The following is a 25,947-nucleotide window of genomic DNA, read 5'->3' on the forward strand; positions in this document are numbered from 1 at the left end:
TACCAACTTGACAGAAAGAACACATTGCAAGACAGATTGCACTTGGTTGTTGAAGAATGTTGAAGCAGGATCACTTGGGAAATGCAAAGAGGTGACTATGCTTTGGAAAGAGGCACAAAATAGCCAATCTATCAGGCTCTAGGTGGGATTGCATGAACCAGGCTTTCCAGATGGTATCTCCATGCAAGCCAGGTCAGCTCTTTTCCCAGCTGTGGTTTCTGCAAGCCAAACAATATAGGAACTGAAACCTGGGGATTCAAGAATGATTTTTCCACATATTTTTATCAAATGTATCAAATTGATTAATTTTTAAATGGCTTGTGGAGAAATTGAGTTTCATGACCAGTGTGATTTTCACCAAGCATTTCCTATGTTGATAATGTTATGTTCCTGGTACTGCCATGCTTAAAAAGGCAGCCTCATGGTCGACTGGGAAAAGAACGAAAGGTGGGAGAGCCACACTTCAGAATTGCAAATAGATTACGATAATTGATGGCAACTTCTGTTGAAAGAGTGGGACTGGGTGAGGAAGGAGAAGAAGTCAAGATGAAGAACCTCAACACATACATTTGAAAATCTTGCCAAGAAATCATGATCCATCTATTCACTGAACTTCTTATTTCTTTGCCTTTGATGAAATGAACCAGATACTTATATTTTCAGGAAAAGGGAAACACTGGAGTGACTAAGTAAAAAAATATATATATATATAATTGTTAGTCTTTGACAACAATGTTAGTTTTTGGCAACAGCACATCAACCTGTATTAAATTCAAACATTCTGGCTTTTAAGGGTTACTGGTAACCTAGTATGCATTGGAACCTGATGAATGAATTTCCATTGTTTTCATCATCTCTAACATGTGAACACAATCCACATATAGAGAGGCTGGCTCCTGAACAAATAATTAAAATTACCAGGACTAACAAAAGGATGTGGACTCACAATGAGTAAATATACAAAAGCCCCAAATAATTATAATAGCCACAGCTTGGCAATCAGTTTCCAGACTACAAAATTAGTTTCCTTGTGAAGAATGGAGATTTTACAAGGCTAGTATAAACACTGGGTAATTGGAAAATCAAATTGCTCTGTGTGAGTTATTGTGAGGTCTGGAATAATGGTGATAACGTTTATTTTTAAACTACCTCCCTATGAATCACTGCAGTTTGGTGGTTTTAGCAGTACTGTTGCCAAGAATTCTTGCCTTGAAGTACAACAGTGGAAACTAAATGGTGAAGCCCCAGTCCCCGCTTACCCCTGACACAATGAGCTCTCCTCCCAGATTCTGTACTTCTGCCTTCACCTTGCTGCAGATATTTAGCTGATGGCAGTACAAGGCAATTCGTTGAAGGTAGGCTAATAAATCCTGCTTACATGCTGAATCAGGACACTATAAAACATTTAAAAAAGTGATCTCAGTTAGTAAGGACTCTTCAGTTTCTAAGACTTGCTATAGAAAAGCTGTGAGAAGAAAAGGTTTCAGTGTCATATACCTTAATTACATCCATTTAACACATTTCTATAGCATTTTAGGAAGGCCGCAGCCAAAAGTTTAGAATAGTTAGCTCTACTTTAATAAAATTCAATGAAAAGAACATCGAAGGTCTTCCAGGAAGTCTGATGGGGATTTCTGTATATTTTTGTGAATATTTCACCAGTTGTCTTTAAAACTGTTAAGAAAATTAAATATTCCACAGGTGTTTTTTCTCCTAGTAGCTTATCCATTGTCCACTATGTGCAAAGTTATTTTAATACAGACAACCATAGCAACACACGCTAGAAGGAAATTTCTCTGTGTGTCAGTCTTTCTGCCATAGGAGCAGGTAGAGTTTTATTTCATTTAGTTGGGGGGAAATCACCTGTCTCCTTTGGCCTTCTAACAAATGCATCATTCACTAGTGAAAGTCTATTATACTTCTTGGATTTTCACATTCATCAAAAATTTAAGCAACATGATAAACTTCTTCCGAACAAAAACAGAAAAATCATGACCACTGTAGGAGAAACAGATACGAGAAATAGAATGAAATTTGATGCCCATTGAAATTAACTTGTAAGAGTTAACAACAGACCCAGGACTCTGACTGTGCTAGGGCCAACTATGACCAGGGATTTTGAATTTTCTTAGTGACTAAAATAGTAGATGTTCATTCAACACACTGACCTTAGATGGATACTTCCACAGATATCAACATGGCTTCCTAAATCATTTCTGAGACTTCAATGCCAATGGCTAACTAGTAATTAAAATATATTCCTATTTCTATTAAAAGTTTAGCTCAAGATTCTCCAGGCTATTCCACTGTTCTGGCTCAACTTGGCACTTATAAAAATATATATAACCACCAGATTGTTGGTGAAACACTGTAAGAAATAAGTACCCACAAGCCAAAATGAAGTATCTTCTTCAGAATAAGAGTATGAGAGAAAGATGCCAGCTGTTTTTTTCAAGCTCAAGTAAAGAAAATTTCATTAGTACTGTAAAGCCAATGGTTTTGACATAATCTTTCATTCATTAAGTGACAAAGAAGTCTCTTTTTATACATGACACGATTGTGGTATTTCTTCTCAGTAAATTCACTTATCAAGAAAGAATCTCACAGAGACTGTTTTTAGCTCTTGATAAGTATTTAATACTGTAATATTTACCCTACTCCAGAGACCCATATACTGAAAGGAATTAACTTTAAAATGATATCTCCCTGGAGGACTGAAAAGTCTTTCAATACAAAAACCTTGCAGCAAATTAAACAGGAAGTTCTATCTCAATGGAACAGTAATTAAAAATGCAACAGTCCGTAAAAAGTTTATATTGCGTGCATATCTCAAATCTTCATAAAAATATTTTCAGGCAAAATAGAGGCAACCAATTCACTTCTCAGTGATTTTCATTCTGCTCTATTATTGAAGCTGAAGCATTTAAAACAAATAAAGGTACAATGAACAAGAAAAATAATTCTTACATCATGAAAATATGAGCAGAATTTGAGAAATGACCATTTAGATAAAATATTAGAAAAAAAATGTAAGTTGTTTCACCACTGATGGCAGTAAGAATGCCACAAATAGAGGGTTATATTTACCTTCATCTGTTTATTTTAAAGTCATCATTAAATGATATTTTAATTCTTTGTCATAACATCAACAGGCATCTAGAATCCTGGAATTGGTGTGTGTGTGTGTGTGTTGTTTCCAGATATCAAAACTGTGTTGGGCTATGCTTCGACTTGCAAAATTGTTTAAAATAAGTCCAAAAATGCAAATTGAAAACAAGAATTGCAATAAAAATATTTAACTCAATTAGCCTAAACATATTGAGCAATAACTTGAGCCACTGAGATTCAAAATATAATGGAAAAGCCATCCAAACTTCATCTACTTCAACTCCCAGGAATAAGTCGGTCCTAATAAAACTCTTTTTCACAACCACCACCAATCTCGTCTCAACTCTATTCATCCCAACCCCTCTCAACAATTGCATGGAAAAAAATGTGGCATTCTTTTTTGGTTGGTGCATTTTTGTTTGTTTGTATGCATGCATATTTTCAAGTAAGTTCCTTGTTTCTCTTCTCCTCTTTCTGGGACACATATAGAAAGAACATATAGAAAGATGTTCTTTCTTCCACATATAGAAAGAACTCTATAGAGTTCTTTCTTTAGAGAAAGAATCTCCCCTTATCTGCAAACTTCAGTAAGCCTGGCAGTGATGTTACCCTGACACTAGCAATTTAGTAATGGTTTGGTCCTCACACCCTACAAATTTGGGGGGTCTCAAATCATGGTAATACTTAATGAATTATCTTTACTCTTATTTATTTTTCAAAAATTCAAAAGCAAACATAAAACATTCCCTTGAATTACCCATTATACATATAGTTAAAGATATCATCAAAATGATAACATATTGCCTTATTTTAACTATAATCTTAATAGTTTAATAACGTATTTTCCTTAAAATATTCCATATTCTGGGATGTTGAAGATTATATTTAGAGGACCTACTTAATATTAAGGAATGAGGGAGGAAAATGACAATCATCAACCCTAAAATGATGGAAGACTAGGGCTGCCCTTGGGGGAGGAAGAAAAGCTGCCTCTTTCAATATCTCCAGAGAGCATCACTGTGTGTGGTCTGGTAAGCAAATTCATGCCTATACTGTCTCCATGTAAATAATAGTTCATGTAATATTTACATTTCAGAATCTTGTACTTAAAGACATCTCCCTTTAAAAATGGTTCAAACTGTAAACCGCTGTTGCTTAAAGAAATAAGGATCAGTTATCTGGAAAAGTCTATTGCCTAAAGTACCCTTACCGAAATGAAACATTATTGCAACAAGACATATTTACAACAGGATATTAGAGTTCCAGTTCAGGCCAAATAAAATATGAAGTGTAGAAAGAAATCAAACATTCAAGGTGAGATTAAAAATGTATTTTAATCTGTATCTTAGTTTGGTCTGAAAGCAGAAAAGATACTTTAAGAATATTTCATGTATTTGTGATGGCTCTGAGTCTGGATGAAAATGCAGCTGAAATGTGGAAGTTCTTGATTATGGGGATTAATCCCATTTACACTAGAGAATAAATTATCATAAATTATGGAGAACATCCTTACAGTGAGCTCAATAATAACTAACAAGATACACTTGGTTTTTTCCCCTATTCAGCGTGTTTCAATTTCTGAATAAGGATGGTTCTCTGGGGCTATGTCTCTCAGTTGTGAGTGCCCTTCTTTCTCAAGGAATTCAGTTATAGGCTGTAGGAGTCCCTCCTGAACTGAACCCCCCTCCTCCATCAGCTCAGTCTCAGCAGAGTTAGAGGCTAGTTTACAAAATGTCAGTGATTCTCCACAAGTCATTCTTCAGGTGTTTTATAGGGTATATAAAACCCATTACAGAGCCCAAGTGCTAATTAATTTGATTCCACTCTTCCCTCTTGTATTACCTGATCAGCCACAGCACGGGCTAATTTGTCCATTCGAGATCCTGCTTCGGCAATTTTCTTCGCGGCATTAATGACATCAGATGTATTTTTCAGTGGCCCTTTGCCTCTGAAACAATATATACAACATAATTAGAAATCTATTTTATGAACAGAAATGGACAAACCAACCATATTGTCTGACCAGGACTCTGATTTTGTATTTGGCCCCGGTCATGTTAGAAGAATTTTGAATGTTTTCTTGATTCATTTCAATTTCCATGTTAATGATCCACTTTACTTTCTCCTGTTTTGATGTGTATGTTCACATTTAATTCTTTACATTAACTTACCTATTTTAAACAGTATTCCATTGAAAAGGGTGATCACCACAAGGCAAAAGAAATTTAATATTGAAATGCTTCCCATGTGCCTATGCTGTCCTACGCACTACCTCATATGACAACCCTAGTAGGTATCATCATTCCCATCTTAGAAAAAGAGAAAAATAGACTAAAAATCATGAACTCATCTAAGTTCAGACAAGTCATTAAGTAATAGTCTCTAAATGTAAATAAGAGTCTAGCTAAAATAAGTGCCCTTCCAGTGCCTTCATACCACATCCAACTCTATTACATTCTTAAGTTTATTTACTTTGATACTTTGAGAGGCAACTGTCTCTTGTACATAACGGGGAACTGCTGGGCCAGAATTTCAGAATTCTCTTCAGCTCTTACCCTCGCTGGTGGTATGCTGCTAGTACTGCTTTATGAGGGAACAGACAAAACACTGTGACAGTGGATGTTTTCATGCTTCCAAACCATCGTGCCAGTATTTTCCCATTAGGTTTTCAATTCGGTGAACTGTTTAATATTAGATGTCTTAAAATACTTATTATAAGGGAAACTATGCTGCATCAGACATGTTTAAACAAAATATAGCATATAACTTGTCCTTATATTTTCTTGGGAGATAAATAACAGGTTAAATACATTTATCTTTTTTTTTAAGCATTTCTCCTTAGCCTGGTCTTTCTAGGTGCATCTGAAAAAATCAATACAATTTTTTAAGGTTACAAAATTACATTCTTAGTTAGAAATGTGATGAAATGTGGACAAGAACTACTTAGAAGTGATTTATTTACAACACATAAGGTCATATAGAGCGAGCAATGATTGCCACTGATAGATAATGTGGAAGATAATAAAATGGAAGATTTCAAGTGGCTTCAGAAAATTAATGTAAATGAAGGGCATTTTGTTCACTTTCCCTCCTAATTTCTGTTCTGCATTACATTAGTAGCTACAATTTAAATATATTGTGTTCATGTCAAAGCTTAAACACACACATAGAGAAATTTAAAACAAGATATTTTATTATGCTATGATTGTATTAGCTCTTCCACAAAGGACAGCAATATTTTTAGTTGCTATTTAGATATTTAAATATGGACAGGGAGTTCACATGTAAATTTTATGTAATATGAATGAGATAAAGATTCTGTGAAAATCTGGCTTTCATTCTCTTAACACTATGTTTTATTTATCTCTAAAGAAACTATTCCATGTTTTTGTTTTACATTTTTAAAGGGAATTTTAGATGCAGAATCTGTCAATGTTTAATAATGTTCTCATTATTACAGATTTCTCTGTAACTTCCAGATCCTAGAAGAGCCCTTTATTTTGCAGTTTGCCTATGACACATTTGTTATTGCTTTTTGCCTTCATTGTAACCCATTCCCAAAGAGCTGCCCTCTGCTTGAATTTTTGTTACTAACAATCATGTGTGTTTGTTTATGTCAAAAATTTCCAAGGGTTTGGGGGCAACTTGGGAAACCTTACATGATAACTTTCAATAGTTGATTGATTCTGACAAAATGTACTAAGTTAGAAAGAACATTTATGGAGAACTGAATTTGCTAGAAGCTCAGGCTCCTATCTCATAGCCAAAATTATGATTAGTAGTGTGTCTACTGAGATTGCACAAGAGAGTCACAGGGTCAGTAATAGATTGTTATTAAAGAACTTTAGGGTTCACAATGTAGACTAAGTCCAAATTATCAGAGTCATGAGCTGGTAATAGGGTGTATTTCACAAAACTAAAAAACAAAATAAAAGTTTTGAGAACATTACATATTTCCTCTTTTTCTACTGGAGAAAACTGAAGTACAAGGAGGAAAACTAAGTGATGAGCCCAGGGTGATAATGCAGAGAGATTGATACTCAAAGAGAGAATTAGGATTGAAATCTCTGTGTTCTGAGTAACGATTTTTTTGTGTGTGTGTATGATTTCATTCTTATAAGAACAGCTAAAATAGTGATCCCAGACAAAAACAAACAGCCTTAACTACAGACATCAACATGCAAGAAATAATGAAAACCATATCTCACTCAAAATCTCAAAAAGACTTAGGAAGAAACTAATAAAATTCAAAAAGGGATAAGTGATTTAAAAATAAAGCACTGGAAATAAAGAAATCTAAAACTATCTAAAAAAAGGAAAACTGATGTAGAAAATATACTTAGATTGCTATTAAGAAAAATACTCAAGTGTAAAAGAGTGAAATAATTAGAAAATAGAGAATTAAAAGTATCATAACAGTATTTTTCCTATATACATGTAAATTAATTTGAGAGCTGGGTAAAATAACTTTCTAGGAAAATACAATTTACAAACACTGACCAGGAAAAAAAGATATTGAAAAACTAAGAGTCTGAGCCCTGGCTGCTGTAGCTCAGTGGACTGAGCACGGGCCTGGGAACCAAACCACCACGGTTCGATTCCCAGTCAGGGCACATGCCTGGGTTGCAGGCCAGTTCCCAGCAGGGGACTCAAGAGAGGCAACCATACATTGATATTTCTCTCCCTCTCTCCTTTCCTTCCCCTCTAAAGACAAATAAATATTTAAAAAAAAAACTTAGAGTCTGATTTCCATGGAAGAAATAAATAAGACTATCAGAAAGAAAGCTAATCCAAAAACTAAGTAAATCCAGATGGTTTCTCAGAGAAATTCACTAAACCTTAAAAAAGATAAACCCAAAGCTAAACTTTTCTAGAATATAGAGAAAGAAGAAAGACTTCAAAAATATTCATTAATATAATACTGATGTTATAAGAAGCAGCTAATATAACCTATGTATCTAAGAATTTTTATTTAGCCCTGGCTGGTGTAGCTCAGTGTATTAAGTGCATGCTTTGCTGCAAACCAAAAGGTCACAGGCTCAGATCCCAGTCAGAGCACATGCCTGGGTTGCACACCAGGTCCTCAGTTGCAGGAGCATGAGAGGCAACCACATACCGATGTTTCCCTTTCTTTCTCCTTCCTTTCCTCTCTTTCTAAAATTAAATAAAATCTTAAAAAAAAGAATTCTTATTTATATAACAAAACTTTTTAAATGAAGGAAGAGGAGAAAAAAAAGCAAAGAAGGAAGTGGCATTGGAGTGGTGACATGGATTTGTTTATGCTCAAAAGAGCTGATTGCCAAATTTTCAGGAATTTGATGAGTCAGTTGACTTATTGATAGCTTGAAATCTGCCAAGATGGAAGTACTTATTCCATGGAAATGAGCAAATGTTGTGTAAGTGAGGGCTTTTTCACACCACTACAAAAAGTCAAGTAGTAGTTATACTCAGTTGAAAGAGAGGGAATTATGATCTGGAAGAAGTATGTGCAGGGCTTCTGTGGCTGGGTGATGGTCAGATCATGTTACAACACTGTTTAAGATGTGTGTTTATTTTATGTGCTTTTCTCTATATATTTCATAATTTAATATTTATTTATTCACTTATATTTGTTAATCTGATGGATATAAAATTTTTCAATTTTCCTTTCTGTGATGACAGGAGGCCAAGTTGATTTTATTATTCATTGATAATTATTATTAAACATTCATATATCCTTTTCTGAGTTTTATGTGCAGGACCTTTGCACAATTTTCTAGTGACTTGTTTGTTTTTACCTAAATCACTTGTTTATTTTCTTTAGATATTTTGGATTCTAATATTTTGTTGGTTCATGATGCAATGTCACAAATTACTTCTTACAGTTTTAGCCTGAATGTTTATTTTTATTAAAGTTTTTTTTTATCTTAGCCCATGTATGTACTTAACCAATTTTAGAGAGAGTAAAAGAGGGAGAGCGAAAGAGCAAAAGAGAGAGAGAAAGAGAGGGGACATTGATTGGTTGCCTCCAATATGTATCCAGATTGGGGACAGTACCCACAACCTAGGCATGTGCCCTAACAGGAGATCTAAAACACAACCTTTTGGATGACATCAAACTGAAAAGCTGCTGCATGGCAAATAATACTGTCAATAAAACTGGAAGGCAACCTGTGGAACTGGAGGAAATATTTGCAAATCACGATTCCGACAAAGGGTTAATATCCAAAATATATAAAGAACCATTACAATTCAATAATGAAAAAGTAAATAAACCATTTTAAACATGGGCAAAGGATTTTAATAGACAGTTTTCCAAAGAAGATGCACAGATACATGTGCAGGTCAACAGACACATGACAAGATGCTCAACATCACTAGTCATCAGGAAGATGCATATGAAAACCACAGTCAGGTATCACCTTATACCTGTTAGAATGGCTATTTTCTTTTTTAAAAAAAATAATAAAACATAGTTTATTTTCTCCAGTTAAATTTGTTGATTGTTTTGTTCCAATACCAGGTTTTAAAAATTGCATGTTAATCACTTTGTCACCTTTAAATCACTGGAGGTGGTTTTTGTATTCATTTCAGCTTAAAAATTTTTAAATTGATTTTTGTTTTTCAAGTACAGTTTTCTGCCTTTTCCCCCACTTCTCCCCATCACCCCAGTCCTCCCTGCCTCCCTCCCCCATTTCCATCCGCCTTCTTGTTGTTCATGTGTCCTTTATAGTTGTTTCTATAAATCCTTCATCTTTCCCCCCTCTATCCCCTCCCCTCTCCTTTCTGATCACTGTCAGCCAGTTCTCAGTTTCAATGCCTTTGGTTATGCTTTGCTTGCTTGTTCATTTTGTTGATTAGGATCCTGTTAAAGGTGAGATCATGTGGTATTTGTCTTTCATCACCTGGCTTATTTCACTTAGCATAATGCTCTCCAGTTCTATCCATGCTGTTGCAAAAGGGTAGGAGCTCCTTCTTTCTTTCTGCTGCATAGAATTCCATTGTGTAAATGTACCATAGTTTTCTGATCCATTCATTTACTGATGGGCACCTAGATTGCTTCCAACACTTGGCTATTGTAAATTGTGCTGCTATGGACATTGGGGTACATAGGTTCTTTTGGATTGGTGTTTCAGGATTCTTAGGACATAATCCTAGCAGTGGAATTGCCAGGTCAAAAGGCATTTCAATTTTTAGTTTTCTGAGGAAATTCCATACTGTTGTCCATACTAGTTGCACAAGTTTGCAATTCCACCAACAGTGCACTAGGATTCCATTTTCCCCATACCCGATCCAACATTTGTTGTTTGTTGCTATGTTTATGATTGTAGAATGTCTATTTTCAAAAAGACAAGAAATAACAAGAGTGGGCAAGGATATGGGAAAAAGGGATCCCTGCTATTGGTGAGAATGTAAGTTGATGCAGCTACCGTAAAAGATAGTATGGAGGTTCCTCAAAAAATTAAAAATAGAACTATCATAAAATCAGCAATTCCACTTCTTGGTGTTTATCTGAAGAATATGAAAACATTTGCTGAAAAATTCATCTGCACCTTCATGTTCACTGTAGCATTATTTATAATACTCAAGCTAGAGAAACAACTTAAATACCCATCAGTGAGTAAATGGATAAAGAAAACATCCACACATACACACAATGGAATATTATACAGCCATAAAATGAGATATGCCATTGTGACAACATAGGTAAACACTGAGGGCATAATGCTAAGTAAAATTAGAGAAACACCCCCCCGCCACCCACCGCAAAAAAAAAAAAAATCCCTGAGCTTCTGGATACAGAGAACAGATTGATGGTTATCCAAGGTAAGGGGTGTTGGTGAAATGAGAAAAGGGAGTCAAAAAGTAAAAATTCCCAGGTATAAAATAAATAAGTCATGAGGATGTAATAATTTTTAAACATTGCTAAGAGAATAGATCTTAACATTTTTTATCACAAGAATAAGTTTTTAGCCCTGGCTGGTATGGCTTATGGATTGAGTACCAGCCTGCAAACCAAAGGGTCACCAGTTCTATTTCCAGTCAGGGCACATGCCTGGGTTGTGGGCCAAGTCCCCATTTGGGGGTGTGCAAGAGACAACCACACATTGATGTTTTTCTCTCTCTTTCTCCCTCCTTCCCCTGTCTCTAAAAATAAATAAATAAAATGTTTTTTAAAAAGAATAAATTTTTATATTATATATGGTGATGGATATTAACTAGACTTTCTAGAGTAATTGTCTCACAGTATATACAAATGCTTAATAAAAATAAAATCTAAATATGAAAACAGAAAGCATAATTACATATAAAAATACAAGAAAAGTTATTGACTGCCAAATAGAAGATTCTAGACATTCATCAGCATTTAAAGCAATGTGCATCCACTCATTGCCTAATAAGGCTGAATTCAGAAAATTCCTTAACTTATCTCAAAAATCCTAAATATCTAACACATGGTTCTGGGCAACATGCAAGACATTTCTAAGAAAGTTTCAAGGCCCAGATTTTGTGAGTACAGAATCAGTGACATGACACACTTTCCCCACATACAAACAGAAGAAAGAAAAAGGATAGAAAACATAGCTGGGTCATTTTGTGGGGTGGAGAATCAAAAGTGTTCATTTCTTTCTGCTTATGTGCCAGCATGTGCAGCTGTCCTTGCTAGTTGTTGGGTAATAACCAGTATCTCTAAGGAAGGACCCTGAATTTAGCTTATATGGCAAGCATTTTCTTTTAATGTTACTGTGTAGGCTGGGAGTAAAATTTAAAACTCCGTTAGACATCAGAGCGTCTACAGCAGTGCTGTCCAAGAGAATTTTTGTAATGATGGACATGTTTTGTAATTCTGCATTGCCCAATATAGTATCCCCTAGTCGCATGTACTATAGAACATTTAAAACATGGCTCATGGGAATGAGAAACTCAATGTAATTTATTCAAGTTTTTCTATTTTCTATCTTTGCATTTTGAAGTATTTATATATTCCTAGGAATTTGCAAATATATATATATATATATATATATATATATATACAGGGATGTGCGATGCACCATTAATCCAGCATCCCCCAGTGTTAAGAAACTGCATAATGAAATCAGGAAACTAACGCTGATAAAATTAATGGAGATTATTCAGATTTCAGTGTTTATCCATGCACTTGTGTGCACGTGTGTGTAAGTTACAGGCAATTGTATCACATGTGTATATTCATGTCACTACTACCACAACTGAGGCATAGAACGCAAAGTTGTCTTGAATCAATTTTATATCACCCACCTATTCCTAATCGTAATTATCCCTAGATGGTAATCACTATTTTTTCTCCACCTCTGTAATATTTTTTTTATTTCAAGAATGTATGTCAATGGAATCATGCAGTAGGCACTGATGTTTTTCACTCAGCAGAGTTTCCTTGAAATTCATCCAAGTTGCTGCAAGTATTTATTGCTAAGTAGTAGCCTATTATATAGATGCACCATATTTACTTTAACAATTTACCCAAATAAAGGACATTTGGATAATTTCCAGTTTTAGGCTATTACAAATAAACTAGCATAAATATTTGTGTACGTTTTTTTTGGATGGGTGGAAGCTCTCATTTCTCTAGGAAAAATGCCCAAGGATGAAATTATTGGACCCTATCATAAATCCATGTCTAGTTCTAAAAGGAACTGTCCATTTTGTAATTTCATTTCATCATAAAACAAGTTTAAAAAATCTGGAGTTAGCATCACAGTTAATTGGTGAAAGACTGAAAGCTTCTCTTCCCTAAGATCAGGAAGATGACAAAGATGCCACTTTGCTACTTCTATTCAGCAGACTCCGGGAAGTCAGAGCCAGAACAATGAAGCAAGAGAAAGAAATAAAAGTCATCCATATGAGAAAGGAAGAAGTAAATGATCTTTGTTTACAGATAACGTGACTTAGATATAGAAACCCTAAGCTTTCTATAAAGAATTAGAATAAATGAATTTAGCAGTTATAGAATACAAAATCAACATACAAAAATCAGTTGCATTTCTCTACACAAAGAACTATCTGGCCCTGGCTGGTGTGTCTCAGGGGACTGAGTACCAGCCTGTAAACCAAAGGGTCCTGGTTTGATTCCCAGTCAGGGTACATGCCTGGGTTGAATGCCAGGCCCCTGGTAGGGGGTGCGTGAGAGGCAAACACATTGATATTTCTTTTCCTCTCTTTCTCCCACCCTCCCCTTCTCTCTAAAAATAAATAAATAAACAATTTAAAAAATTATCTAAGAGAGAAATTAAAAAAGCAATTCCATTTGTAATTACATGAAAAAGTACTTAGTAATAAACATAATCAAGGAGGCAAAAGATGTATATGCTAAAAACTACAAAATATTGCTAAAATAAATGCACAAATATATATAAGTTACCCAATGTTCATAGATAGAAGACATAATATTGTCAAGATGTTAACACTATCCAAAGCAATCAATGTTTTTCTTATCAGAATGTCCATAGGTTTTTTTTTCCCCAAATGGAAAAATCTATCCTAAAATTTATTTGGATTTTCAAGGCACTCCAAATAGTCAAAATAACCTTCGAAAAGAACATAGTTGGGGGCCTTACACTCCTTGACTTCAAGACTCATTATAAAGCTCCAGTAATTAAAACAGTGTAGTAATGGCATTAAGACAGACATATAAACCAATAGAACAGAAATGAGCCCAGAAATAAACCCTCATGAACATGGTAACATTGTTTTTAATGATAGTCAACAGAAAAAGGACAGTGTTTTCAACAAATGATGTTGGGGAAGCTAGATATCCACATGCATAAGGATAAAGTGGGACTCTTATCTCATACTACATATAAAATTTAACTTGAAATGCATAAAGGCTCTTAATATAAGACCTATAAAACTATAAACTATAAAAATCTTGCAAGAAAATATACAGAAAAAACTTCATGACATTGAATTTGGCAATGATGTCTTAGATTTGACACCAAGAGTACAGGACAAAAAAAGAAATATAAATCTGACTGTCCAATTTTTAAAAAAATTGTATGCATCCAACAAAACAAAACAAAACAAAACACACAACAGTAAAAAAGGCAACCAACAGAACTGGAAAAAAGACTCTCAAATCACACACCTGACAAGAAGTTGATGTTCAGAGTATATAAAAGCTTCTAAAATTCAACACTAAAACTTAATCAACTTTATTAGAAAATAAGCAGAGGACTTGAACAGACATTTTTCTGAAGAAGATATACAATGGCTAATCTCTACACATGAAAAGATGTGTAACTTCACTAATCATTAGGGGAGCCAAATCAAAACTACAATGAGATATCATTTCACACACATTAAGATGACTACTATAAAAACAGGCAAAAATTTTAAAAATACAGAAAATAAAAAGTGTTGGCGAGGATATAAAGAAGTTGGGAACTTTGGGTGCTGTTGATGGCAATGTAAAATGGCACAGCTACTGTGTAAACAGTACAGTGGTTCCTCCAAAACTTCAACATACGATTATCATACAATCCAGCAATTCCACTGCTGGGTATAAACCTAAGAGTACTGAAAGCAAAATCCCAAAGAGGTATCTGTACATTCATGCTCATCACAGCATTATTCAGAATAGCCTGCAAATCAAATCAAGTGTTCAACAATGGCTTTATGGATAAATAAAATGTGATAAATAAATACGATGATATGTTATTTAGCCTTAAAATGGATGAAAATCTGGCGCCAACTATAATATGTATGAACCTTGAGAACATTTTGAAATAAACCAGTCACAAAAAGACAAATACTTTATGTTTCCACTTGTATGAGATACTTGGAGTAGTCAAATTCTCAGAGATGGAAAGGACAACAGTGGTTCCCAGGGGCTGATTGGGGGAGAATGGGGAGCTAACACTCAATAGTACAGTTATTCTGTTGGGGAAGATAAAAATTTTTTAGACATGGATGATGGTGATGGCTGCACAGCCATGTGAAGGTATATAATGCTATGGAAATATACACTTAAACATGGTTAAATTAGTAAATTATATATGTAATGTGTGTGTGTATTACCATAATTAAAAAAACCCAAATAGACACACATGGCCAGTGATTACTTTATTGGACAGCAGAGGTCAAAATGAGCCACAGTCGTCTGAATAATGTGAAGGGGCACAGAAATAAGAAATACATGGCCAACAGAAAAAAATCTATCTTTCTATCTATCATCTACCTTTCATCAACATATATATAAAACAGGCTCAGAAAAGACAAGACAAGAAATGTGAGCCTTCCTGTTAGTGGAAGCTGTGTTGATAAAGGGAATGGCCCCACTGGCTGTAGCTCCATCTTAAAATGATGGTGTCCACCGTCTATGTTTCCCTACCTTTGTGTTTCATATTGCTGTGACTTACACATGTACATTGGACCAGAGTCTCTATTGGGGGTGTTTTAAAAGGTGCTTTGAGAAATCTTGTAATCTTAAAGATAGAAGTCATCATATTGTTCCATCAGGAACATATATATATTTTTTGTTTTCTTGGAAAGAACACCAAGCCACAGATTTGGGTCTGCTGTATAGATTTGTACAATTACCTTTTGTCCTTTGGTAATGGGTGATACACAAGGGTCAATATCTGGAAGCCTTTCTAGGAAGCAGTACATTAAAAAGACTGAATCATAGATGACTATTACCATATCACTGCTATCTACCACTGATCAACAATTTATATTTATTTCATGAAAAGGCAGTAGGTGTTAACATAAAAAAATCAATTGTGAGTACATTCTGAATTCATGTACTCAATATCCAGAATTCTTAAATTTGAAGTTAATCAAAATTTTTAAAAAAGGTTCATTTGCTATAGATTTCTCAAAACATCTAACCTGTCAATATATAGTGTAACTTTCCAACAATGAAATATAATATGTAAGGAATGTATTTGCAAACTCATTGAATCCTAGAAACTGCTTTTCAAAGCCTGGGTTCCATAAAACATGCTTGGGAAATATCACTTTCACCAATCACCTGGAACAGTATGAAGACAACACCATAGAATAGTTGAATGAATCTGGGGATTAATGAGGCATCAGGTTTGGCTGTGGGGCTGTGAGTTAAACTATTTAAGGGAGTGTCATTAATATCATGGCCTTGAAGTTGAAGTACAAATATGTACAAAATTGATAAAGAAACCTAAAGATCAATAAATGTTGACCTTAGATAGACAAGTCAAGATTTTCATTTCATTTTATACAAAAAGGAGGTAATAAAAGTTTTTTACAAAGGGAGCTGAATGGTTCCCTTTAGTAGGCAGATGTGATGAGGCATGAACAGATAAGAGTAAAGAATTGGAACTGAAAAACCAGTCAGGGGAACTTAGGCTGAGGTATTGAGTGTCTGAGTGAAGACAGAGAAGAGTGGGGTAATTACATTATTTTTAGTCTTATCCTTGGAACTTTACAGTTAAATGTACCCTAAAAATTATTTTCTTAGCCTGAACCTTAGTTCTTTCACGATCAGAATTTATGGTTAATCTCAAAAGATAGCTTGCTTTGTCTCTTCCTCTACAACTAAACTTGAGTTTCTCTCCAGAGCTCTTGCCACCTCTGTACCTCTTCTTTTTGACAAGACCAGCACATGCTATTTCTTTGCAAAAATGACATAAGTATGGATTCACCTCATGCACTATAGTGCTTCTGCCATTGCCCATGAGCTAGAAGTCAAGAATTGAATAGGAGAAAGACAGGTGGCGTAATGAGTTTTATCCTCCATGAAGAAGTTCTTAGATAAATAATGAAGGCAGAACCTTTCCAATTTTAATAATACTGTAGTGGATATCATTGAGGTTACTGAATCAAATTAATAAATCAGCTACTGATAAGAATAAAATAATAAGATACTAAATGCAAGGGTATTTTCTGCATTGAAATGTCCTTTAAACATATGACTTCAGAAGAATAGTCAAGGTTTAATTCCTTTCAATAAGGCATAAAAGTTCATAGGAGTTATTAGATATACATAGCTGAAATTATTCCTTCTTGAAGTGGAAAATGCAAAGGCAATAACAATAATGCACATGGACAGATGCGGTGAACTTGGGTGAGAGGCCACAAAAAATGTCTGAAGTCAGCTATCTCTTTGTTAAGGAAGAGGCTGTGCAGATGGAGGTGGTGGCAAAATCTCCCTTCAAGTGTTCCGTTTCCAATTCACTCCGCCTTCTTTTCTCTGGTCATTAATTACTGTTCTCCTCCCTTTGCCCTCACAAGTGGGCACAAAACTGCTCATCAAGCAGGGGAGGAAACGATCACCAGTGGCATTCTAGACATTCCATTATTCAAATCAGCATAAAATTACTACATGAAATCCCTAGGAAATTGAAGTGGCCTTCCTTTCACTTTTAAAACTATACTTTGACTAATAAAAATTCTGTCTTATTTAACATATAACGAGACCTTCTCAAATATTTTTTTTCCTAGAGCACAGTTATATATTATGTAGAGCATTATAACTGGCAACATGAGCAGATTTGTCATTCACTTTAATAAGAATATTTGTTCAGGTGATGTTATTAATGGATTGCATAATACCCATCAGATAAAGTACTGGTACAATCCTGAAAGCAAGCAAATTAAGTCATCATAGGCCTTAAAAAGTAATGACTGAGCCTGCCACAGTAGCATGATTTGTAGAAAATTAAGTCTTAAATAATAGCCCAAGCTGTTTTTTCCTACTATTACTTGTGTGTGTGTGTGTGTGTAATAACTTTGTGAAGCTGACAGAGACTAAATTTACAAATTTGAGCTTCTAATGAATATGATGACATTTAAAAGTCTCAAAGGTCACCCGAATAACAGTAAAATCATTCTACTGAAGTCAAAATCAATTCTAAAATATTTGGAGAATGGGCCAAGTAATGTTATTAGTATATATCGGCCAGAGGCAAAGGTCAAAGGGTAGAGGAGATGAAGTAGAAATGTTCCATATTTTATTATAACCTATAATCCATGGCAGCCTTTTCTTATTAGAAGCATTCAACAATCATTAAAAAATTGTTACCTGTGAGGTGATGTTTTGACATTACCATATATATTACATAGTTTTGATAACAAATATAATGTGGAGTCATTAAAACATCCTTGTTTACATGTATCTGTGTGTGCCTGTGTTGCCAGGAAAAAAATCTACAGTATAATACGAGCTTACCTTTCTATGGCAGCATAATTTACAAACACATTATCTTTTTTGGATTAAACTCATCCTGTGAAGTTTGTAAAAGACATATGATTTCCCCATTTTGCAGATAAAGACAATAAGGGACAGATCTAAAATTACCTGATATTTGGACTAAAAATCAAGGGATCTTTTCATTGAGCTTTGCTTTGCTTTAGTTTGACCTTTGTGTGGTAGGCAGGACAGAAATGTCACCTCCCTTTAAAGAGGAGACTAAAAATACAATGGCAGAAACAGTAATGACCCAGATGAAGAAAAGGCTCCTGACAAAATTCTGACTGGTCTCTTGATATTTTAAAAGCATTGCTCAGAGCAAAAGGGAATAAAACATACACAAGTTTTAATTAACCTGTCAAAATTATGAAATCAGTTCGTTGAACCTAATGCTTTGCACATAAGAGTAAAAATGAGCTGAAGTTAATACTAAGACCATGGTCTAGAATTAAAACATATCACATGTATATCTGTACACTCACACAAATGCATAAATGTATTTTCCCAAGAGGATATTAACAAATCATTCACTTTATCTTCAGAATATTTAGGTACACTGCAAAATAGCACAGACAAAAAAATAAGCCAGCCAATCCCCAGCGGTTGGAAGACTGACTCTGCCTAAATAATTAAAACAATCATAGTTACAAAAATGAGCCTCTTTTCCCTAACCAAAAAAAAAAAACAACCCAAAAACTATGTGCTAAGAATTAGGTTCAGATCATTTTGACTTACACATGTAAATTGTATAATATCTATACCCAGCTTTTAGGTAATATTTAAATTTTTCAGCAAGCTTTTGCAAGCTAATGTATACTGTTATGCTTCTGGGTTCAATGAGAAAATCTTCAACTCTGCCTCTGGGCCTCACCTTGTGAAGTCTGTCATTTCCATCATGATCATACACATCTGCTTGGCCAGCACAATTATATCATTGCCGCTGTCGTCCCACTTGGCCACTTCAGCATCCAGCTTGCTTTTCTCTTGGTGAAATATTTCCACCTGCTCAGCTATTTTTGCCTTCTCCTCCTGTGGTAGTTGCGCCATGATGGCCTGTGTGGGTTACAGAGAAGTGTGACGAATAGTGACAATGGAAATATAGACAGTAGATTGGTTCTACCTCCAGTCAACAGCAGAACCAGACCTGACATAATTTATAGACTGTGCCTCAATTCTGGAAAGTATGTTTCTTCCATCCTGGGGAAGGAAAAAGCACAGACATCTGATAAGGTCCCCAAACTCCCCGTCCCCACTCCCACATACGAAAAATACAGAGATCCAAAAGCACATGCACATTGACAGTAACAGAATTTCTCTGTCGTTTTGATGACATATGTTTGTTCAAAAGAATCTATTTTTGACAAATTTTATATTTGGTCTCAGGAAACTTTTACCAGATGAGAGAATGCACCTCTTTGAACACCAAAATCTGTTCTGAGAAGGGAAAGAAGAAAATAGGCCTTCTGTCGCTAAGGAATTTTAAACTCCATCCGAGCATCCAAGTGCAGGAGGGTGGGGAGACTTCCTATGAGTGTTAGCGAAGGAATCTACAGTTGGATGTCAAGCAAAAGTCCCCTACCCCGAGCATTTCAGGGATGGCACAGCAATTCTCAGCCCTCTTCCACCACATCTATGGAAATCCTGGTATGATCAAGGCTCCCTGTGGAGCCTGTGAGTGTGTAGACAGAGATGGGCTAAAATATAGGATTAGAAAGCAAAGGTTGATTTTCAACAGTCTATAAGCAAGGGAATGTAGAAAAGCAATAACTAGAGTCAATTCTCATTTCTCACGGATTCTATTTGCAAATTTACCTACTCTCTAAAATTTATTTACTTCAAATCAATACCTGCCCAGAGCTGAAAAAATACGAGGCACCCAAAGTCTTTGTTCCTAGGTGAGGTTAAATAAGGTATATTCTTATTCTGTCTTCTTGTTTCACCACTAATATAAAGACAAGCATCCCTCCTGGGATATCTTTAGCGCCACACTTTCCACATCTCTGCACTTTCTGTTAGTGATTTTGCTATATAATGTGGCCCCCAAGCACAGAGCTGGAATTCTGCCTCGTGTCCTGTGATGTGCCTTATGGAGAAAATACATGCATTAGGTTCACTTCAGTCAGGCATGAGTTATAGTGCTCTTGGCCATGTGGGTTCAAAATAAGTGAATCACAATGATAAAATAAGGTATCTAAACAAAACCAGCCATTAAACAAGATTATATATGATTGAAGAACGTATTGAGAATAGCAGCTCTCAGAAACCTAACCCCGTTTCCTCTAGCAGCAATAATTCAATATTGCTAATTAAGTATTCATGGTGACTACAGAACATAAGTACCACGAATAAAGACAATCGGCTGTATTTGGCAAGCACTGTTTATGTAGCAGGCCCACACCGAAATATCTGACACCATCTCAGTGCCCCCTCACAGAACTGTGTGCAATCTGCTTCACAGAAGGAGCAGGTGAATGAGACTATCAGTTCCAGTACCCCTCTGGTTTGGGCATGCAGGCATTCTCCAGAAGAGAGAGCAAGAACTCATGATTTCAGAGACCTACAACTTTTGCATAGAACAAGTAAAATAACAGGAGCAGCTGCTTCCAAAATTGTAAACTCTCCCCAGTGAATTGTTTGATGGAGAGGTAGCAGGTGCCTAGTAGAAGTATCAGTGGACACAAGCTCAGAAAAACTGGTCTCACTCAGGCCCTGATACTGAGTTGGTTTCATGCCTCATTGCTACTGGGTCATATCTTTAACATCTTCAGATATAGTATAAGAATAATAAACAATTACCTCAGAATGCTATGATGGACAGCAAGTAAAATAAATGTGCTGTTTTGTCTGACAAAAAAATGAAAGTAAGCATGTGTGAGATTATTGTTAACATTATCTAATATGATTACATCATTTCTGTATTCATTTTTTCTTTCCAGCTACCCCCATAACTTATTACTTAGTTGCTATCAAAGTCAGGAATTGGGCTCAGAGTCTATATGACTCTCTATGAACAAAAGATTGATCTGAAACCCAACCAGATATTTACTGGGTACTGTGCTGAGAAGCTATGCATGTCAAAAAACTTAATCTAATCATTAGATTAAGTAATCATTGGACAAAATTAGTACTATTATTACTATTTTATTAATGATAATACCAAAGCCCAGAGAGGTTAAATGCCCAACATCATACTACTACTAAGCTGTAGGAATAGGATTCAAACCCACCTCAGCTAACACCATGCTTAACCACTGTGCACACTGAATCACCATGCATGCCCATACAGGTTTGACACTGCACAGTGGTCCTGGCTCATTGGAACAAATGTCACTAAAATCGCTGTCCACCAGGCTGAGCATCTTACAGATAATGGTTCATCTGCCCAGAGTAAGGGGTGTCTTTGTCTTATTTGCATAAAAGTAACCTTGGACTAGCAGTTACTTAGATGCTCCCTCTTACCAGTAGAGAGCCATGCTTACTAATAATGTCCATGCATACATGTATGTGGCTTTAGATAAATAATACATGTCTGAGTGAGTACATAATTTATGTATAGGTATGTATGTAGGTGTCTATATACAAATTACAATTCATATTAAATAGCCAGACTGGAATGATACTATAGTTAATGTATTTTAAAATACTATATTTTAAAAAATTTTAAAGTACTTTCAAAAACTATTTAAAATGGTGTTTTATATACACCAGAGTTTCTTATAAACTCACATATGCTATATTGTATTGATGATAAGATAGTTATTCCAATGCATTTGAGATAGATTTGGATTTGCAGAAGTTAATACTTGCTATACACTTTTTCCAGAGGCATCCCTGTCCGATGATTTAATGCTATCCTAGAGTAATTTGTCCTCCGCACACAAAATTGATAATGTTTTACTTAGACCACACAAGTCCTAACCAGCATCATGTAAAGCATCTACTACCTACTTCTCTGTAGAAAATTTTGTAAACCTATCCAGCAGACTTCCAGACTCTACATTTAATCCTCCGATGGAAAGCAACGGACCTTCTGTTATCACAAGAGGGTTAATTTGTATACTGAAGGATGCACACTTCTCTGTGAACTGTATCAGTTTCAACTGTGAAATTTAACATTTGAATACTATCTGCTTTACTTTTCTCTCTAATTTTTATGAGTGTCCTACCACCACCTTCTCTCTAATCTTCCTTAGGGTAGAGTCCTCAACATCCTCTAGAGAATAGAAGCTCAATAGATATCTTTTGATTGACTACCTAAATTTTTTTCACTTACTACATCAACATAGTTCAAGAAAAGTTACCAGAACAGGCAAACATTTTCTAAGGGCACATTTTGGAAGAAAATCTGGCCCCCTCAGAGCAGATTTGCAAGGAAAATGTTATTGTGAGTCTAAGGGTGCTCCAGCTGCATGACACACTTAATGTTGTGTGATGTGGGTGCAAGTGTCGTTACATAAGCTTCTGCATGTGTAGTTATCAATGAACCAGTCTTTTCCCAAATACTTTTAAAATGCTCTTGCTTTTAAAAATGCATTATTGACCTTTTCTGAAACTGGAATTTTAAAAAAGTTATCTATAAACAGTAGACCAAAAACTACAAAATTTGCAAGTTAATCAAATTAACATTCATCATATGAGTTTTAATTAGGTCTTATCAATGTAACTCAGCAGTTTCAAATGCTAACACTTTAAGGCCGTTCTGGCTAGAAAAAAAAAATTAAAGACTGTTTACATTGAAATCAAATTTAATACAAAATAAATAACATGCAATTGTTCATTCATTCAAACTAAGGGAACATGAGACAAATTATTTTCATGGCCAAGAGGATAGGGAATAAATTGGCTTTTCTATTTGTGTGATGTGACCACCTAGGACCTGAGGGTTGCTGCTGCTTCTGTTCATAGCAGCCAAGCAGAGCTCTGCAGATTGTTGATCTGCTTGATCTGGGAGCCCAAATCTGTGGCATCAGACACTTGAATCCTCAAAGTTGCCAACCCTCTCATCCCAGGTTCACAGCCAACCATTTTTTGTGATAAATTCTACTTATTAAATAAAAGTACAAATCACTGATCCAAGCCAACAACCACTTAGCTCAGAATCTTTTCTTCAATCTAAAGCTCAAGGATCTTTTCTTATAATTATTTCTCCAATCTCAAAGAAAAAAATGATTTTTGAGGTCTACAGGCCTCCAACCTGACAAGAGTTCATTTCCTAAACACAGAGCAAGAAGAGTCTAACATTAGCGCTACCAGTAAATGAATGTTTGGAAATAATTAGTAAAAGGACTAAAACTCAATGCATCCATTTCTATTCACTTTAATTTAAAGCAGGATAATGACTAAAAGTAGTTAACAAATGGGTCCTTTGACTTTTACCAGTCTCAGGCTGTAAAGTAAACTGGAAAGTTGAAGTACTTGTCCCATTAATTCAAGTAAAAATTTTCATAACTGCCCAAATTGTCCAGCTTTCAGAATAAACTATTTGGGCAACCTTCTGATGAATAACTCCCTAATGTTACAAGCATCATCATCATCTTAATCAGCCTAACATTATATAACATCTTGTGATACATTTTATCATGCAGATCTCTGAATGACATTCCAAGACAGGATGCTGTATATATAAGCAAAGAGATGAGGCATGAAGATGTTAAGAAAGAAGCCTCCAAGTTACATAGCATGGTCAAGCCCATATTTAAAATCAAGTCTGCATCATTCCAAATAATACATTCTATCACCAAGGTTAAGTGCCCAAGAATTGTTGCTGACCAATTTTAGCTATAACAACATGTGGAAAAAAAAAGAGTTTGTAAGATGTCATGTCAAGGCCCGATCACTTCTACATTCCATTATTCCAGGGTATGGTCATTCTCACTCTTTCACTCATTTGTTCTCTCACTCACTTGGTCTCTTTCATAAAATGTTTTAAAGAGGCAACAGACAGGGACACATGAGGAGAATAAACATTCTAATTTCAGAATTTGAGAGCAATGTTGGAGTGGGTTCTAAAAGCTTTTCCCCCCACCTTAACCTCCTTTTAGATTAATTTAATACTTCAGAGAGAAATGTCTGAATGAGAACACAAAATAAGGCCATTAGCCAGAGTAACTGGCTGCTGGAAAGAGCAACTGCCTTTGTCAAAAACAACTTCTGCTTCCTTCAAAATTTTGACCAAGTTAACACACTTCTCTGGCCAAAAGTTCAACTATCTGTCATCTCAGCAATTCAATGCACCCTCTTATTTCCAACTTAATTCTATGCCTCTGATTTGTCATCGTATAATTACAGGCTACGGTAGGCTGACTCAATAACTAATGCTGTCTGCTCCAAGTTAATCACACAGACCACACGGTGGATTTCAAAGACAAATCAGCAAGTGCTCTATCATAGCAGCATATTTTCATAATATCCTGGACTATGTTCATAACTCATGATGAGAAATCCTTCAGAAAATACTACTGTTTTCACCTGTTGAGTGAAGAAATAACTGATGATGTAGATAGGTGGCATCTGACTTTTGTTTCCACCCATAACGTACTTGATGAAATGAAGTACAATGGGAGCTTGTTCTTCCTTGTAAAGAGTGAGACTAATTATGCCCCTTTGACAAGATGGTGATTAGAAGAGTTGTACAGTATGCCTTTGTCTTTGAGAAAACAAGATAATGGTTCTTGAGCCGTATCGATACTGAGTTGCAATCAATCAAATTGACTTTGAATTGATTAAAGCTTGGATAAATTACTCAAACTTGCCCTTTGTCATTAATGTAAAAATGCGGTTTTTCCTTAATTTTGAAGATGAATGACTTGGTTGATGAATTACTTTAGTGTTATGCCAACTAAGCGCAAAAGACTCTCAGCTACCGATCTTCCCAAGTCAACATTTTGGGTGGAGTCAAATAGAGTCTACAAGAAATTCTCAAAGTAGGAAGTTTCATACTGTGTTGTGTGTTTTTCTGCTGTCACCAGTCTATGATCAGAAGAGATTTTTCTTCCAAATAATAACATTTTGCAGTCACCTGCATTGAGAACTTAATGTATGCCAGGTATTATCCTCATTATTTTACAAATAAGTAATTAAAACCCTAAAAATTTTTAAAGTCTATTGTTCACATTTGACAGATGATAGCTCTGAAGATCAGAGAAATTAAGCAACATGCAACAAAGCATGGTCCTCACTTGCATGTTTACAGTTCAAAACCAAGTCTGTCTGAAATCAAAGCTAGTGTATCTTCAATATTCTGACTTTTATGCTCACATTTTCCCATATAAATGTCCATCTATATTTTCTGGATTATTTAATTTTTGGATGAGACTATCAGGACATATAGCACAAAAGGGAATGTGGGTTTTATGCACAAAGACTTTATGACTCATTTAAAGACCTAATATTCATCCAGCACATGGCTATTGTAAATTGTGCTGCTGTGAACATTGGAGTGTACAGGTTCTTTTGAATTGGTGTTTCAGGGTTCTTAGGGTATAATCCCAGCAATGGAACTGCTGGGTCAAAAGACAATTCCATTTTAGTTTTCTGAGGAAATTCCATAGTGCTTTCCAGAGTGGCTACACCAGTATGCACTCCTACCAACCGTGCACCAGTGTTCCCTTTTCTCCACATCATCACCAGCATTTGTTGTTTGCTGACTTATTAAT

General features: G+C 35.3%; 1 protein-coding gene across 1 annotated transcript in view; it reads right to left on the reverse strand.

Moving 5' to 3' along the window:
• The window catches only part of LOC118982521 (catenin alpha-2), a 100,864-nt gene that overhangs the window by 36,975 nt on the left and 37,942 nt on the right, over positions 1–25,947 (reverse strand). The window contains exons 6-8 of the mRNA XM_037039617.1: positions 19,164–19,345; positions 4,951–5,056; positions 1,260–1,394 (exon numbers count right to left, since the gene is read on the reverse strand). Of these exons, the coding sequence (XP_036895512.1) occupies positions 1,260–1,394; positions 4,951–5,056; positions 19,164–19,345 (423 nt within the window). The remainder of the gene's footprint in view (positions 1–1,259; positions 1,395–4,950; positions 5,057–19,163; positions 19,346–25,947) is intronic.

This window comes from Sturnira hondurensis, unplaced genomic scaffold, assembly GCF_014824575.4.
Source record: "Sturnira hondurensis isolate 20B ecotype Veracruz unplaced genomic scaffold, ASM1482457v3 Scaffold0002039, whole genome shotgun sequence".
In the NCBI taxonomy this organism is placed as follows: Eukaryota; Metazoa; Chordata; class Mammalia; order Chiroptera; family Phyllostomidae; genus Sturnira; species Sturnira hondurensis.